The sequence below is a fragment of the Magallana gigas genome, chromosome 5 (assembly GCF_963853765.1).
Source record: "Magallana gigas chromosome 5, xbMagGiga1.1, whole genome shotgun sequence".
Lineage (NCBI taxonomy): Eukaryota > Metazoa > Mollusca > Bivalvia > Ostreida > Ostreidae > Magallana > Magallana gigas.
In genome coordinates this window covers 48,414,432-48,431,166 of record NC_088857.1, presented here as the reverse complement: position 1 = coordinate 48,431,166, position 16,735 = coordinate 48,414,432, and the positions used below count along the sequence as shown (strand labels likewise).

General features: G+C 33.7%; 1 protein-coding gene and 1 long non-coding RNA gene across 4 annotated transcripts; one reads left to right on the top strand and one right to left on the bottom strand.

Annotated features, from left to right (window-relative positions):
• Positions 1 to 633: 633 nt before the first annotated feature.
• LOC105319719 (uncharacterized) lies at positions 634 to 3,372 on the top strand. 2 transcript variants are annotated; one of them, XR_004599478.2, is made up of 4 exons: positions 634 to 813; positions 2,610 to 2,700; positions 2,988 to 3,095; positions 3,269 to 3,372. It is a non-coding gene; the product is annotated as an uncharacterized lncRNA (long non-coding RNA). The 2 variants fall into 2 exon arrangements; XR_898674.4 differs by lacking the exon at positions 634 to 813 and adding an exon at positions 1,923 to 2,180.
• Positions 3,373 to 4,956: 1,584 nt separating this feature from the next.
• On the bottom strand, positions 4,957 to 12,239 carry LOC105319728 (neuronal acetylcholine receptor subunit alpha-6). 2 transcript variants are annotated; one of them, XM_066084742.1, is made up of 7 exons: positions 11,994 to 12,239; positions 11,362 to 11,460; positions 10,621 to 10,799; positions 10,055 to 10,099; positions 6,153 to 6,277; positions 5,454 to 5,992; positions 4,957 to 5,365 (listed from the first exon to the last, which is right to left on the bottom strand). In XM_066084742.1, the coding sequence occupies exons 2-7, from the start codon at positions 11,396 to 11,398 to the stop codon at positions 4,977 to 4,979; spliced, it is 1,314 nt and encodes a 437-aa protein (XP_065940814.1). In that variant the 5' UTR covers positions 11,399 to 11,460; positions 11,994 to 12,239; the 3' UTR covers positions 4,957 to 4,976. The 2 variants fall into 2 exon arrangements, with proteins under 2 accessions (XP_065940814.1, XP_011415672.2); XM_011417370.4 differs by lacking the exon at positions 11,994 to 12,239 and having other exon boundaries at positions 11,362 to 11,947.
• Between the last annotated feature and the right edge of the window lie 4,496 nt (positions 12,240 to 16,735).

Here is a 16,735-nt window from a genome sequence, read left to right as displayed (position 1 = left end):
GTTGGAATGTGTGTCTTTGTCTCAAAATTTGCAAATAATTAATTATTGTTGATATATTGCCGGGTAGTGATGTAAATCTGGTCCCGCTGTCACCAACTTTCCTCAAGTCAATACTCAGCCTCTAGTCTGAAATATGACCTCAAATTTATGCACTTTTCCTGAAAGGACTGAGTTGAGAAATTATCGAGTTGAGGGATCTGAAAATGTTGGTGACGGTGAAGCTTGATGTTTAGTGACAATTCAGTCCTAACAAAGCAGTGACGCATTATACAGAACATGCTCTTAATCATGAAAATCTACGTAAACACAATCTATAATTATAAGAATCGTTTTTATTTGTCCATTTATATTTGTGATTAATAAGAACGGTACAAATTGGCAATACAAGTTAAACAAAGTTTTGGTACATAATGTCACTTTTACGATTTTTGATTTTTTTTATGATTTTTATCATTTTTTTGAAAGTATATGATGATCATCACATAAATTCATCTCGAATGCAAACACTAAATAAAGATCAATAACAATTCTTGAAATAACCTTGTACCGTTATTGAGACTATAAGTTGAATACTGTTATAATTAATATCCATCAACAGTAAATTATTAATCCTTTTATCTTTCGTCATTAGCAACGTAATGGTTTCTCTGATGCCTTTCTAGCGCGTAACAATGACTGCAGAGATTCTATCCGCAACATGTAAACTGCATTGACCTCCTCCAGCCAGAGATTATCGAGATAATCCCATTCAATCGGCTTTCTCGTGTCAACGCCCTCGCCTTTGGAGATATTGTATTACACTGTCAGCGAAACGTAAGATTCTTATTCATAATTATTTTTATTAATAAAAAGGAGCAGCTGATTTATTGCAACAAAATATTTTTTGAGTTTTAATGAATTGTACAAATCAAGAAAAACTATTTTGTTGTTGCAATTTAGACAATGAGTAATTTTATTCTACTTAAAAATGTGACATATTTACATTTTTAGCCAAGAAAAAAAAACTTAATTCTTCATCTTCTCATTCTAACACACTTTTTTTAAAAAAATTCCTCTTTTTTGTACACTGCTGAAAAATTTCATATTTTGGATAAATATCAGTGGGATTATGAACGATCTACTAAGGGAAAATCTGGATAGAAATTATTGTAATTTTTTTTCGTTGGTCAATAAAAATTTCTTCTTAATTTACAAGATCTATGTAAATATTTTTTAAAAAGTTCCCTTTATATGTTATCAATTAATATTCTGATTCTTCACTCATTTTATCATATTATTTAGCAATGGACGTCTAGCGTATATTAAGGAATAATGCTACTAGTCATTAATATCAGAAAGAGAGTTGTCTCCCTCAGCATTGCATGTATGAACCCAAATGCATATTGATATGTATATTCACATCCTCAGATGGACACTTTATCCTCTATGTACATGTACCGGGTATTAAGAAATTCCTAACCAGTTAATTGTCTATAAACAAGATAAATCCATAACCAGTTTGACCGTTGACAATAGAGCAATTTGCATGCGTGAACAACTGACTTTATCACCAACGGAAATAATATTTTTTTCAAAGAATCAACAACCTGCAATTTGAGAAGGTATGTCGTCAACAAAATTTTGTGAGGATTATGGTAGTATTGATTGGTTAATGAAATGAAGAACTTTCACCAATCGTTCTGAGATAAACAAACAAATTATTTTCTTTTTTCACCAACAACAAGCAATTTTTATAACAATATCTCAAGATCGTCCTGAATGCCGTTTTATAGAGTTGCCATCCTCTACCAAACCTAAATCTAATCTCGCAAAGAACTTAAATGATCTTGATATTCTGGGAAAGGGGGCAGCGTTAAATTTTCGCCAATTCTCGTCAATCGTAATCTCGCTCAAATCTCGTCAATCCTCGTACTACATAGTGTTTTGTGGGGTTTTTTTGGATAGATTTCTTAATGAAGATAAATTCATTGACGTAGATTAAGAATTGTGTTCACCTTTTAATGAATGTCAACCAGATCAAATAAGAAACGTTAACCGATGTGGGACAGCAGTGGTCGGTGACATGTAATTTGACCCCCCCCCCCCTTTTTACAGTTCATTATTATAAACTCTTTGCGTCGATATCCATTCTGTATAAATGTCATTTACACTAGAACGTCAACCACACAAGAAGTGCTGAGGTAAGAGAAGTTTTCTAGTTATCGCTTCTATAGTACAGAAAGGCTAGTTAATGAATTCTAGGATGTTTTTATATAGTCTTATTACATTTTGCAAAACAAATTTCAAAAATAAGATTGTTGATTTTTCTTAAATTCCTGTTGAATCAACTAGGTATCTATGGTTGATTTCATATTTTGCATGAGGTTTTAATTCTCTTATTAATTGTTTTGACCAATTTTGGATACGTTCATTTAAACTTTACTTTTATCTACATGTATTTGTGATAAACCTCGTGTATTTAGACCCAACAATGTTAAGGGGAGAAACTACTTTATATAATTGAATTAGCCGCGTAAAAACTGAATATATTAACAAATCCGAACTCTATTGGCATTTATTTGCTTGAACTTTGTTTGATGTAAATTTATTATATTTCATTTTTTTTTCAGTCTGCGTAGACATGAAACTTAGGATTGTTATCATAGCGATGACGATATTTATCCTTCACACATTTGCTCAAGATGACGTCATTAAACATAGGTCAGTAACTAAATAAATTTTAAATTATTTATGAGTTTTTTTCGAAATGTCATTTGTGAATTTGTGTTTTAATATATTTTTTCAATATTTCTCTTATTGAAGAAATGCAAAGATAGAAACAACTTTTATACACTTATTTTTTGCCGCGCTTTCCCAAAAAAAATGATATCCCCTTTTTATGGTTAATCATATTTAGTTATCATCTTAAAATCGCAATTTTCAAGTCTTAAAAAATGAAGAAATTTTAATAATAATTTTTTTGTATTAAAAAGAAAAGCTGTTTTCAGGTTGCATAAGCGGTACATGGCTGATTTGACGCTGCCTTCTATCATCGCCAGTCTGAGCCGCCGGAACGTCTGTCCTACTGTCGACTGTCAGTACTACGAACTCATGAAGTAAGTACTACTAACAACTGACTTATAACAAAAGTGTGCAAGTCTTTTCGTATACATCACTCAAAGAAGCAACATACAAAACCACTAATATTTTTTCTCGCCCCAGATTCAATCTGTGACTTGACAGGCTTTACATAAATGCTTGGACATTTATTTTTCATTTTTTTTTTTAGATATGGTAGAAGAAAGCGGGATTTGTCCCTTCTGAAATACGAAATATGCTGTGATAATTGACTTAAATAATAGAATACTTAATAAATTATGTTTTATCCAAGAATGATCTTCTTTATGTGTTTTTTTTACAAAAACCGCTATTTCTACAGTACATAAGTCGGCGAGATGGTTGTTGTAACCATTGCATGGTGGATAATAGTACAAATACTACCGCGTACGGCGAGAGGATATTTGTAAGATATATTTCATCTGGAGAGGAAAGTGGTGGGAGAAAGAGTACAGACTTTTCTTGTACTCTTTAAAGCTTCACCAAAAATTAGAACCATTTGTGGAATTATCCTTCATCACACTCATAATACAACAATATTGTTGATAATTTCCCGGAACGCCATGTCTTCAACAATCAACGAAATAGATTTTGCTGTTCTGTATATAGTTTTATTTCAGATGAGTGTAATGGAAACTTATTAAATTAAATATAATCGGGTTAATTTTGATGTTCATTTTTATTTTAGGTAAATCTTCGGACTAAGTTGAAATCGATCAATTTTAATTGCTCTTGCATGAATATATAAATTCTAATTCCACGATTTCTTCAGTTGACTGTATGTATGAAATGTCTGTGAATTTATACCAAATAACATTTTTGCGGACAGCAAGCACAATTTTTTTTATTGTATTGTCGTTTTAAATGATCAATATAACATAAAAATTTAATGTATGTTAACAGATAGACCAAACATTTTTTGTCCATTTTCGATCTGCGCTTTAATTTTCCAATTGTTCTGTTTTTGACAATGCATACTGAGAGTGTTAATATTTATCAATACCAATTTCCTTAGGTATATTATTCTCTGTATACGCCATTGGTATTTAATTGATTTATGACCGGTAGTCTTAATCGCAAGACCTTAATTCAAGAATTGGCTTAAAACTTTTTCTGACCTTAAAACCAATTGAAACAATGTTTCAAAAAACGATTTCCCATTTAAATAGAGAATATTTGAATTTCCTTTCTTTGATATTAGCTATGCAGTAAACTAAAGGCTACAATTTTGGAGAACTTAGTTGTAAACTCTTTTGAACTGCCATTCAGGTCAGAATTTAACACAACGGAATCGGTTGAGATTTTTTCATCAATGTTTCCTAATTGAAGTTTCGAAGTCGATAATAATGAATACAAAAAATGATAAGGAAGATGGGGGGAAAAGGCCGCCCGTTGTGACATTAACGTTCCTCTGATTGTACCCGCCTCAGCAGCCCTGGACGCAATTTTGTGGAATTGTCGAACAATGCTAGTAATTTCTTTCTTAATATCGTCTTAAAGAAGTGTTTAGAGAAGTCTTCAGAAGTCTTCATTTAATCAACCGTTCTTCGGATTTTTTTTCGAGGTCTTAACGTTGCGGTAATTGTTAAAGTATTCCCATTTAACAACAGTGGAAGGTTTACAGAATTGTATCTGTATCATCGGCGTACATCTTTTTATCAAGATTTTGATGCTTTATTCCAATTCCAATTCTTTTTCATGCAGAATATTCTCAATCTTCAAAAAATGTTTTGCTTCAAAAAGATATAAAGATACTTAAAAAACAGCTTTATATCCATAATCCGATTAATTTTATATATATATATATATATATATATATATATATATATGTAACTATATATATATAAACATACACATGCATCAATCCGGTATCATGTTGATTAGTCGCTGCTGTAGAAATTGATTATAATTGAAACAAGAAATACAATTGTTATCAGAATTGTGGCGGTAAGATAAACTACAAAAAAGAGATGGTCTAAAATCTCCGACAGTCTGCGATAAGTCAGTGTGTTCATTTCATTGTTGTTTTGTTCACTCTCTGAAACTATCCCTAAAACGTCAGTGTCATTCTTCTCTCCCTTGATAGAGGGCACCACTTTGTTTACGTCGGCGTCACATTTCTTTTTGGCGCGCATCGTCTGTATCTTTTTGTATATCCTGTTTGCCCAATAGGGGGCTTTCTTTTCTTCTTGAAAATACGCATATATTATGAAAATGACAATATTAACAGAAACGGTGCTAAAAGCCAGGGTCACTCCAAGATATAGCGCTGCGGAAAAAAAATAAAAGAATGATCACTTTATACTCATATATAAAGAAATTATCAGAAATTTCCGTCAATTGCTCAGAATACTTACAAAGGAGGCAGACGCTTTTAGAGGTGCTAGGAATGTTATCAGATATAAGGGAGAGATACACGGCGTACGCGAGCAGGACCGTCAAACTGTAGCTCATCTTTTCTCCGGACTCGGTCGGCAGCTTGTACACCATAGGTATCAGAAACGTCATCAGGATAACCGGAAACAGCGTGTTTAGTGCGTGATAAACAGGCTTTCTCCTCAGGGTTATGGAAAACGATAGAGTAGAGTACCAAGTCCCTCCCCGGACCTGAGAGCTAGGGGTGTGGCCAGCGCTGGACAAGAAGTCCCACTCGCCATTTTCGCTGTAAAATGTTGTGTCTACCGGAGTGTTTTCATCCATGAACAGGGTTATTTCTGATTTTGTATACCCCCATGTACTGATTTTTATAAAGCACGTCTGTCTGTCTAGAGGGTAGTAGGTAATGTCAGACTCGCAGGACACTCTGTAGACTCCTGAGGGACTCCAAAAAATCTTCCCATCACTTTTGATTCGCATGGGAATTTTGATGTCACTAATTACTGACATATCATGGATTCTAATGTCAAAAAAAGTCAAAGTTAAAAAGCTAAGAAAAGAAAGACACGAGATATGAGTAAATTATTATATTCGTACACTCAGTTATTTTATCATAGACGCTTTTTATTTTACAATGAAACAAAACTTGTTAAGATTCACTATGTATTAAGTTGACTCACGAGTTCTCGATGATGAGAGCGGGCGTCCAGACGTTCACCTCGGTGCTGAACAAGGAATCGATGTTGCTATAGTCTTGAGATGTTGCGGAAGTGTTGCTCCAAGAGAGCCGCCAGTCATCCCAGCTCTTTAACAGAAAGTCAGAATTTAAATTCACAGCATCGACAAGAAAACAAGAAATTTCAACGTATACAAACTCATATGACGCTGATTTAGAGATACAGATGTAATTTAAATTGTACCCCGTCCTAAGATATCTTCGATGCACAGTTTGCTTAATTGATGAGGGTATCCGGGTGAAAAATGAAGTTAAGTCAATGAGGAAATATGATTTGCTCACCCCGACAACAGCCACCCATCTTTATAGAAGAGGTAAATGACTCACAGATTATAACAATGATTAGTATTTTAGTTTATTTATATGCATCATGGTCAAGGTCGAAAATTAACTTAAAAATACAAACCACAGTCACTCACTCTAGCTCTGAAATATGACTAGTGCTTTGCATGGAAGATGCTTGGCCAGAGCAGTACGTGCAAGTTATGTGTTGTATCTGCTACAAAATATGATAACTGTTCATTTTTCCAGAAAACATGATATACATGTACAACATACAGATCATTTAGTTTCATTTTAAAGTCTTTGAAAATTCTCCGAAAAATATAGGCATTCTAAAAATTTGGTTAAGGTTGTATTCAATACTAACGAATCAAACGTCGCCCTGATCAATAATTCATCTTAAAATAGATGCCTCATCAACATGCATACACTTGTACTTTAGGTATGAATGTAACTACCGATGCATCATCATTACAAGTTTAATTTACATGATAGAATATTTTGATGAGGCCAAGAATGATTTACTCAAAAATAGCAATGATCAGAATCTTCTCAATCCGTAGTCCGCTATACCTGGTTGATCTGATGGTTTGGTTAGAAGGTATTGTCTGAATCCCGGAAATAACAAAGTCACACTAATAAAGCACCATCCTCGCAACTCTGGGCATAACGTATCTTGTACATAAACTATCATCGGATCCGCATGTTTTATATACATACGACAAAAGGCTACTTCATCTGGTTTCTGATCCGCCCTGCTCTAAGAAACCCTTGACTTGGGAAGATGAAGGTTACTTGTGAAAATGTTACATTAAATACATGTTTATTATTTTCAAACTTATCTATAACTATTATGGATAAGTTCGAATTATATTGTTTTAAGTGGTAAATAGACTGGCAACATAAATTAAAATCTCAGATCTTAAGATATCTTATATATAAGCTTTCCAAAAATTTCAATAGGCGAGTCCGGCCATTGTGCCTGATTTTCTACTTAAACGAAGCTAAATGAAGAAAAATCTTACTTTCATCCCTTAATCTTATATCATCAACATGACTCATAGACGATAAACAAATGTGACGTACAATTTGCCACCAAACGATACTTACTAAAGAAAATTCCTGGAAGATCTCGCTTTTATTAACTATTCATTACGAGAAAAGATAAATCTGGTTTTGCAATGCTTGTTCAAATAGTTTTAAAATTCAGCGAAGCGCTACGCTTTATTTAGGCATAAACCCATTTAAGTGCATTTGAAAATCCCACACCTTTTTTTCCCTTACAAATACTACTTTTGTTACATTTACTAAGCATACTCGTATGTAATCATTTGCATTCAGTATTGCCAAAACCTTCAAAATTGACTTTAAATCTAATTGATATTAAGACATCAAAATATGTATATGCTAATTGAGCAACAAAATGCTAATGAAATCTGATATTCAGACTATAGTTTTTGGGAGTTGATTTTAATCAACTCTCCTATGCAGTTACTCTGACAAACCGAAAGTGAAACAGTGTTTGGACCTAAGCACAAATTATCACCGCTGACAAGACGTAGATCTTGAAAACAAGTTGCTGTCCTTTAAAAAAAGGACTACAATACGTGGACCATTTGCATGTGTTTCCAACGAAAACGTGAAAGCCTTAAGATTATCAGAGATTCCTCTGCTTTTAACCACTAAATTAATTTGTACGTTGTATTACGTATACATGTACATGTATGTATAGCCCTGACTTTTTATATCAGAATTTAAAGGATTCATACTTCTAAAATAATTATGATCTATCTATGAATGAAGTTTGCATGTATAGTATCAGGCATTCGGTGAATTCTACTATTTGCGCACACATTACGATTCGCACTACTTTGTTAACTATGCAGTGACAGCTTTGTGTAAATCAAAAATTTCATATTTTGATGCATTTTTCTTGAGATTAAAACTTTTATACAGGAACCAGGCTAGCTCATGCGCAGGCTGAATTTTCCCCATAGCATCCGGTTTAACCTCGCTTATATATTTTCTGCGTGGACCTCAGGGTCCACGCAATAATAGATTAATTCGGTGTACTGTATACTATACCATAGTTTTTCAAAAGAAACGTATTTATAAACACCTTGAAAATAGTCAGATTTTATATAGTACGAACAATTTAATTGTTTTTTGTAATTGTATGTATTCCTACGCCAAAGTTCTATATAGTCTCGTTCAACCAGACGCTCGGCTGTCTCCGTAAATCTACGACAAGCAGAGAGTCTCTCTTGGTAGTCAGAGATTAACGGAGACAGCCGCGTGTCTGGTTGAACGAGACTAGAGTTCAATATTGCTTGGATCCAGACGTGTACAATTTTTAGACACATTTCGATTACTGATACACATGTACAGTTTGATGGAATTAATTCTATCTTTAAATATTACACAGCATGATTCATATGGGGTTTTCTCGAAATTCCTGTCGGAAAAGTTTGACAATTCATATTATAAAAATGTGCGTAATTCAAATACGGATTAGAAACTACTTGCCAGGCAAAATACCATATCGTTGATTTTAAAATTGATAATAATCAATAAAATCAACTCCCGACAGTACTTCAGTACTTTGATTTATAGAGTGGGTCATCATACAATTTTTTAAAGAACGTATACTGATAAAACATGTAAATGTCTATCTTTTTCAATTTTCAAAAAAGTGGTACCGAGACCCACTCTATGGTAAAAAGCAAGTTTTCCTCCTTCAATTTTCAAGATGATCATCAAATGGCAAAGATCGAATTGTGCTTGCGCAATACTACATTGCGTTTGTTATTTAAAGGGATTATAACATGTGATTCCGTGGTGTAGGGGTTAGCGAGGAGTTCTTGGAATATAAGTATGACGAAGAAGGTGTTCGATTCTAATAAATCGTGTTGTAAAATTTGTTCATGTCTTTGTTTGAATTCGAAAACTCATTTGACGTAAAGAAATTAAAAATTGCGTTGTTATAATTTTAACACACGCACTGAATCATACTATATTTTTTAGTTAACTGCTAAATAAGTTACGATTATCTTAAGTATATATTTTTTTTAAAATAAACATGTTACTTTGTCGAGGGGGTACAAATTATAGATTTTAAGACGAAAGATTGGAATTATTCTCTTTACACGCACATAATAAATTCTCTGGAGATATGTAAGCACAGGAATAAAAATATTTAAAGTTAATACATGTATTATTCTAAACGCGTGATTGTCATTTGAAACATAATAGTGATAGGATTGTGACCACTTGTGGGCATATGCCTCGGCTTATTCCCCCAGGTTCTTTTACAACCAACCAAACAGATTGTTGTAAACACCTGTGATGTCACTATAGTAATCAGTTAATGTCTGCAACAAGGTTTTAACATAATGTATAGAAAATCTGATAACACATTTTATTTACATAAATGTCATAAAGAGAGCCGTGATGCAAATTGCATCGTGATTAAAAGGTTGATGTAGAAGAAGTACTGACTAATCTATGTGATTCATTTTCAACAAAGAGAATGGATTTTCCCTTTCTTTTAAACAGTGTACTCACTATAGATAGGTAACCGGACACTGACAGAATCTGGTCCCTCACATTCTGGAGAAACAAATAAAACAAATGTAGAACAGGTCCAGGTGATTTCAATTGAATTAAATGTAATAAATTTAGACTGTCTGAAAATTTTCATATCAGAAAACATGATCTATTTTTAGTTTACTTTTTCATTATATAATATTTGTAGAAATAAGTCAAAATTTGAAAATAGTTACTTCCAGTGCAAGATTTCGTCACACCAACTACCATGGAATCATTTAAATTCGTGGGGGCCAATTTTCGTGGATGGCATCAATATTACAGGTTTATGGGGACGTAATTTCGTGTAGTACATGTATCTTATACATACAAGGAAAATATGAATTTATTACTCTTATTCCTAAATTCGCGGAGGAGGTTAATTCTTGAATGAGGGGTACCCATGAATTCTACGAAAACTGAGCCACCACGAAATTTAACGATGCCAAGTATTGGTTACATTGTAATATATAAAGTCTAATGAATTGTGCTTTACTGTTGTATCTCAGTCCGGATTATTTTTTTCTTTGTGCCTGTTTACTCACTAATTCATTGACGGTCAGTAACGTCAGCGCCACCTTAACGTCCACTTTCTTGACCGGTCGCTGGAAGGCGGAGTAATTCGCGTTCTCAAATAGTTCCGTCCTAAGAGCTTTCTCCAGGCCCCAGGAGTAGTTGGAGGGAGGCAGGGAAAGGATCGGTCGTACAACGCTGGTCAAAACAGCTGAGAAACAATATCAAAGAACGCGTATTAGTTATTAGTCCCCTACTGGTTTCACCGAGGTATAACGAATAAACGAGGAAAGTATGTAGTCAGTAATAATATCGTGCATTACTTGTGTCTAACAAAACAAACAAGTTCTCTAAAATAGTTTCAAGCATTCTGTTGTTAATTTAATCGAAAGGGGTTTTTGTATAATTACAATCGGGTTCGTTATCGGGTTGGTCTGTTGATTCGGGGTACACAAGACGGTAAGAATGATATTCTGCATAACAGTGCATTGTTTCCACAAATTTCTACAAACCGGTAGGGGACGTGTATTGCTTATGCAATACTCTCAGAATGCTTGTTATGCTAGCTTCTGAACGATTCAGTGTTTGGACCAAGTTAAAGATCAGAAGTAAGGGAGCTTAAAGTTAATATAGAATTTACACTGATAACTTGTAGTGGTTAAAAGTTAAATCACGATTATCATTATCTATTTCATTAATTTCATAAATTCACGATTTTATGAACTTTCTTCATATAAAATGTTTTTTGCAGAATTTAAAAAAAAAATACTTACCCAGTGTGAAAAGATAATCTTGAAACGATCGCTTCATTGTCGATACTTTGCGACAATTTCCGATTATTCATCCACCGTACGAACTTCTATCAAAGATAACTTTGCAGAAATACGTCATTAAAATCCATTGGGACATTTCCTAATTAATCTGTACGTTGATTGGACTATATATCAACTGATCCAGTGTTTACGAATAGCTCGTCGATTCACAGAACAATCATATTTCAAACTATTCTGTTTGATTACTTTCTGTTAAATTACATTTTCTTAAATAAATTGATCAAATGGGTTGGTACAATCTAATAGACGTATAGCTTTGAAAACAAAGTCTTGAGTGTTTCTTTGTTGCAAATTATTTGTCAATTCATATATCCATTCGAAACAAGACACAAAATAAATATTGACCCTTTTCAAGCCCCTCTTATGGTAATTATTGATCCGTTATTTGATATGAAAGTTTACAATAGCAATGTGTTTTTGCAAAGTTATTAATTGTATGTAAATAAAGTCAAATTCGTTTGTATTATCCTAGTTTTGTTTTTATTTTACAAAAGAAGTTTAATGAATATATTTTATTTTTTAAAGGCAAAATCGATTACCACAAGTATGTTTACATCAATAAGTATACTTACTGACATCAATTATTTTGCATTTTCTCCGGGCTGCCTTCCATCTTGCTTGAACCTTTTTGAGTCCGGCCTTGTCGTATCATACAGTGTGTGTATGATACCCATAATGCGAGAGCACTGCAGCTTTGTTTGGGTATTTTAGGCTGCGCGACATTCTTCTTTCAATAATTTTCCTTTGTTAGCCGGCGATTTTTAAATATGCCTGAGTCATTAAAAAATTGTCGAGAATGTAAGGAGAGACACCACGGTGAGAGAAATCACGGTGGGAGAAATCACGGTGGGAGATAATCACGTGAAGCTATATAGACATCGCGTGAACGGTCGTTGTGCAATGGAGGCATATGCTTCACTTAAACAATAAAATGCTTTCTTTGGTGATTCATTCGGGATATGAAGGTAGCAACATTTCAGAAAAAAAACAATTATTTTTTTTCTGCAATGATCGCTACCTTCATAACCCGCATGAATCATCAAAGAAAACATTTTTTGTTTATATTAACATCTTTCTTTTAACTAATCAATAAATTGATTATGAAAAGTTAGTAAAATTCACTAAATTACTGTTAGTGTACACGAGTACGTTAGCTAAAAGAAACAGCCAAATCGTCTCTTGCGAGACTTTGGGTCTGACATCGTCATTGTTATTTCGTGCAGTCCGTGATATTTCTTAGGTTGCTGTAGGCTTCGACCAATCGATAAACAGGGCGTGTCAATTTTAGTCCTGTCAGTTTCTTGTCAGTTTCAGCCGCTGTATATTTCGACCAATCGATCAACGGGGCGTGTAGATTTTAGTATGGCTGTTTCTATAGAGCTATGAATTAACTATAAGTTTCCGGAAGAAATACTATAGTATAGGAAATAATACTTAGTAGATGTAATTTATATATTTGAAACAACAATCAATTTTTTAATAATTTTTTTTTAATGTTAAAATTCCTTGGACCAGGCCCTGGGGCCATAAATGTTAGACGAGCTCACTTTTGATCCCAGTTTCTATTTTCCAATATATATATATATATTTTCTTATAAGTTTATTAGTTTCTTTATATCCAATCTATGTGTTCGATGCTACAAAGCCAACCAGTACAAAATGTTAGGCATTTTTTGACATAACCACAAAAGACATGGAAATCCTTTTGCAAAACAAAGAAAAAAGACAATAGGTCCCCTTCCAAGAACTAAGAAAGAATTTTTCCATTCTTATACTAACGAAAGTTTGTGCAAGTACAGCACTGACATGGACAGAATAACTAGTTCCATTATGGGTCGCACCTAAACATATTAAGAAACGCGTCTTGTCGCGTAGACAATTGCATGTATCTCATCAGCTGTAGGTTTGCTTGCTCAAAACAATAAGTTGGAGAAACAAGTGACCTCCGAAAAAGCAACCACAATTCCGCCATAATCACAAAAAAACATCAAAGAGTCCGACAGGATCGAACATTTTAACCCCGGTTGTCACATACGGGAAGACTGGGATATGACAGTACAATTTATTGTACTAAATCCTCACTGGACGGACACAGAGAGAACAAATTAGATGCACAGTCTTGGACGCGGGCTGATCTCAGACTTTCAAGTAGTTGTAGTTACCGTGGTAACCTTTACATATAAGGAGAATCAGCTGTTCTTTCTGTTTTAAGTTGACAATTTACCACTTTTAATGTTGGGGAATTTTGAACATCAGGGGCAACAATTTCATAAGAAATTTGCATGGTTGACGTCAGCTTTAAAGATTTGTTTAAGGGCACGGGTAAGCAACCAGCTAAAAGGACCAAAACCCGTGCAGAAAGAAGATCGTAGAAGTTCGATCGTTTTCGACCATCCGATGATCAACCCCCTCGAGACTCGGATGACGCTGATTTGGTAAGACATAAAGGTGATAATGTATCTGTTCATGATGTCATACAACAATCAATTAGAGAGTGATAACGCAGTCTGCTGCAGGTTCTGTACATACGGAAACCAATTATGCATGCTAGAATTAATAAATTATAGATTAAAATGGAAGAATTTTTAAAAAATCAGAATTAAAAACAATTATGAAAAGTCAAAGTAGAGACTTCAATTTTTAATTCGAGGATCTGGATTTTAAAACAAAACAAATGAAAATAAACTTCTTATACAATATATTCTTAATCTTTAAAAACTCTCTTGTGGAAAACATTTTGAAATTCTTCAACCGGGCGTAGAGAGTCTGAGAGATACTAAAGAAACGCATCACTTCAGAAATTCAAATCAGAGAGACGGTTTAACCTTAAGTCCTGCAAGGAATTAAAAGATAGAGAAAAGTCAGCCGAAATCTTAGAGCAAAAAATAAAGCAATCATATTTTGCGCTACGAAGGAGAAGTTCTTAAGTGATAGATATGCATAGCCTGGCCACGAAAGATAGCGGAATTTAAACCCATAAGTTTCCTGTAGAGTCCAAGCTTGTAACTCTGCCCTTAGATTGTTTGGGTTTCTTTCCCAAAAGTAAGAACTCAGCATTCAATAATTCCATTTCAAAATACTAGTAGATTATGTCGTTAGTGAAATGTGTGTATGGTCAAACTAGTGAGAATTTATATAGTGTGCGTACACATGTTGCTAGACGACGAATGTCAGATTCATGAGCCCTTTTTGATAGTGCAACACAGGAGGAAATAATGCAGACAGCTCATTGAGTAACAGAAACCAATTTGTTTTAAATGAGGGTAGGGTCTCAAGGAGAAGACCAGTTTGCCAATTTTTCAGTCTTTGACACTTCAAGATGGTCGAAAAGGATTGAACATAAATAGAAAGTATAGATATTGATGTAAACTAAAGTTTTTAAAGGTAAACGTTTTGTTTACGATTTATCTATACTTACCTGCATCACCCACCCCTTGTTAAATCGGGTCCTTGTTCCATGTAAAGGCAAACTGAAGCGGAAGTGATTGCGCATTATGGGTATACACATAGTGCATGATACCACAGGGGTTGTCAGAAAAGTAAATCCAATATCGTAAGCAGCCCGAGGGAAATGCAAAAAATGTGAGGCAGTAAAGTATAAATATATCATAAAACAGAGGTTTTACCGGTGGAAATCACGTTGTTACATAGCGAATACCTATTTTGTATTTGGCAATATCGTAAACAAAGATTGTCTTGAATTAATCACGATCGTGACATCTCCCCTTCTTTTAGATTGTATGTATACTTTTACTTATATTTCTATCAAAACCGTGGTTGAATGTTGAAATAAGTAATATTAAAAATTCTCCTATTCAGCCAATGAGAATAATGCGTGGTTTTAATTGACGCTAATTATATTTTCCCGTTTTCATCAGGATTGTTTCTTTTTACTTACCCTTAAATCCTGTTGAATTTTAAACGTACATGTAAACAGCTGATCATGTATTACAAAGAACGAAAAAGGGCCCTATTTTTTTTTATTCTACGGTTATGATGCATTTGTGAAAATTGTGGATCATTTGTTGTTTTTCCAATAAATTGCTTTTCTTTCGGAATTTGGGATCCTTTTATATACATGTAATACTCATATATATGCAAGATTAAATTAATTATATGTATATATTGTATGCTGATGGAATAATCTACACCCAATACAACGTTTTCTTAAAACTTATTTTGTAATCCACCTGTAGTGTACAGTCCTGCCATGCACTTCTTTACACTAACCTGCTTCTACAGCAAACCTAGTTTAGTAGGAGTACAAATATTACAAACTCTCGGATATCTTCATTTTTTAAGCGGTGCTTTTAGAACCATTTTAACAAGACCATGGACTTTCGATTGGACGTAACTATCTATTTCTTGTGTCAAAACAAGTTAAAAAGGACGCGGTTTCAAGCAAAAAATGCACTAATTGCGTAGTCTTAGCTCAAAAAGCATAAAAATCTTGTTGATTTCGAAGAGTCATGGCTGAGTGGCCAGCAATGAAATAGACAGGCCTACGACACATTGCTGTTTGACACAACTACCCAAAGTCCAAGCTCTTGTTAAAATGGTTCTAAAATTCTTGAAATTTTTTACAAACAGCAAACTTGTTCACTACCAACAGAGAGAATAATGACGGCTACATCGGACTCGTCATGTTGTACAGGAAACCTCCTCACAATTCTTTTTTAAAAAGTAATACAAATTGAGAAGTATAAAACAAATACAGAGAAGTCACTGATGTAACTATTTGTATGATGCCCAATAAATCTTTTTCAGCATAATATTGTCTCCGAGCAAGAAAAATGAGCATCTTAAAACAAACTGTTATAAGGTTTTTAAAGGTTCTATTTGAAATTATTTATTCCTATTCATTTCAATATAAATCTTTTAAATTATATTTAAAAGACTTCGTTTCTCCTAAGAAGACAGCTCTTAAAATGCACACTTTACTGTCATAGGTTAAAACACGTTACGCGGCAATGATAATTCGTAACATGAATATCAGAAATTACCGGTTAACTAAGTAGATCCACTTAAGTCCTTTGACTTCGTTTTAATTGAGTTTAACCTATCTATTTCAAAAACTTTTTACATTTCTATTTATGTAGAAATGTATTTATTAATGTTACACGTGGTAGTGTTTGTTTATTCTTTACATCTATTGTCACCTAGTCAGGTGACATTAACATTCATAGCACGGGCTATGAATGACCGTGAAAGTTATTGTGTACTAGTAAAACCATTCAAAGGCTCTTTTTCGTGCAATCATATACATGTATATTTAAGTTCCACCCATCCGCCCATGTGTTCGTCTTATCCAATA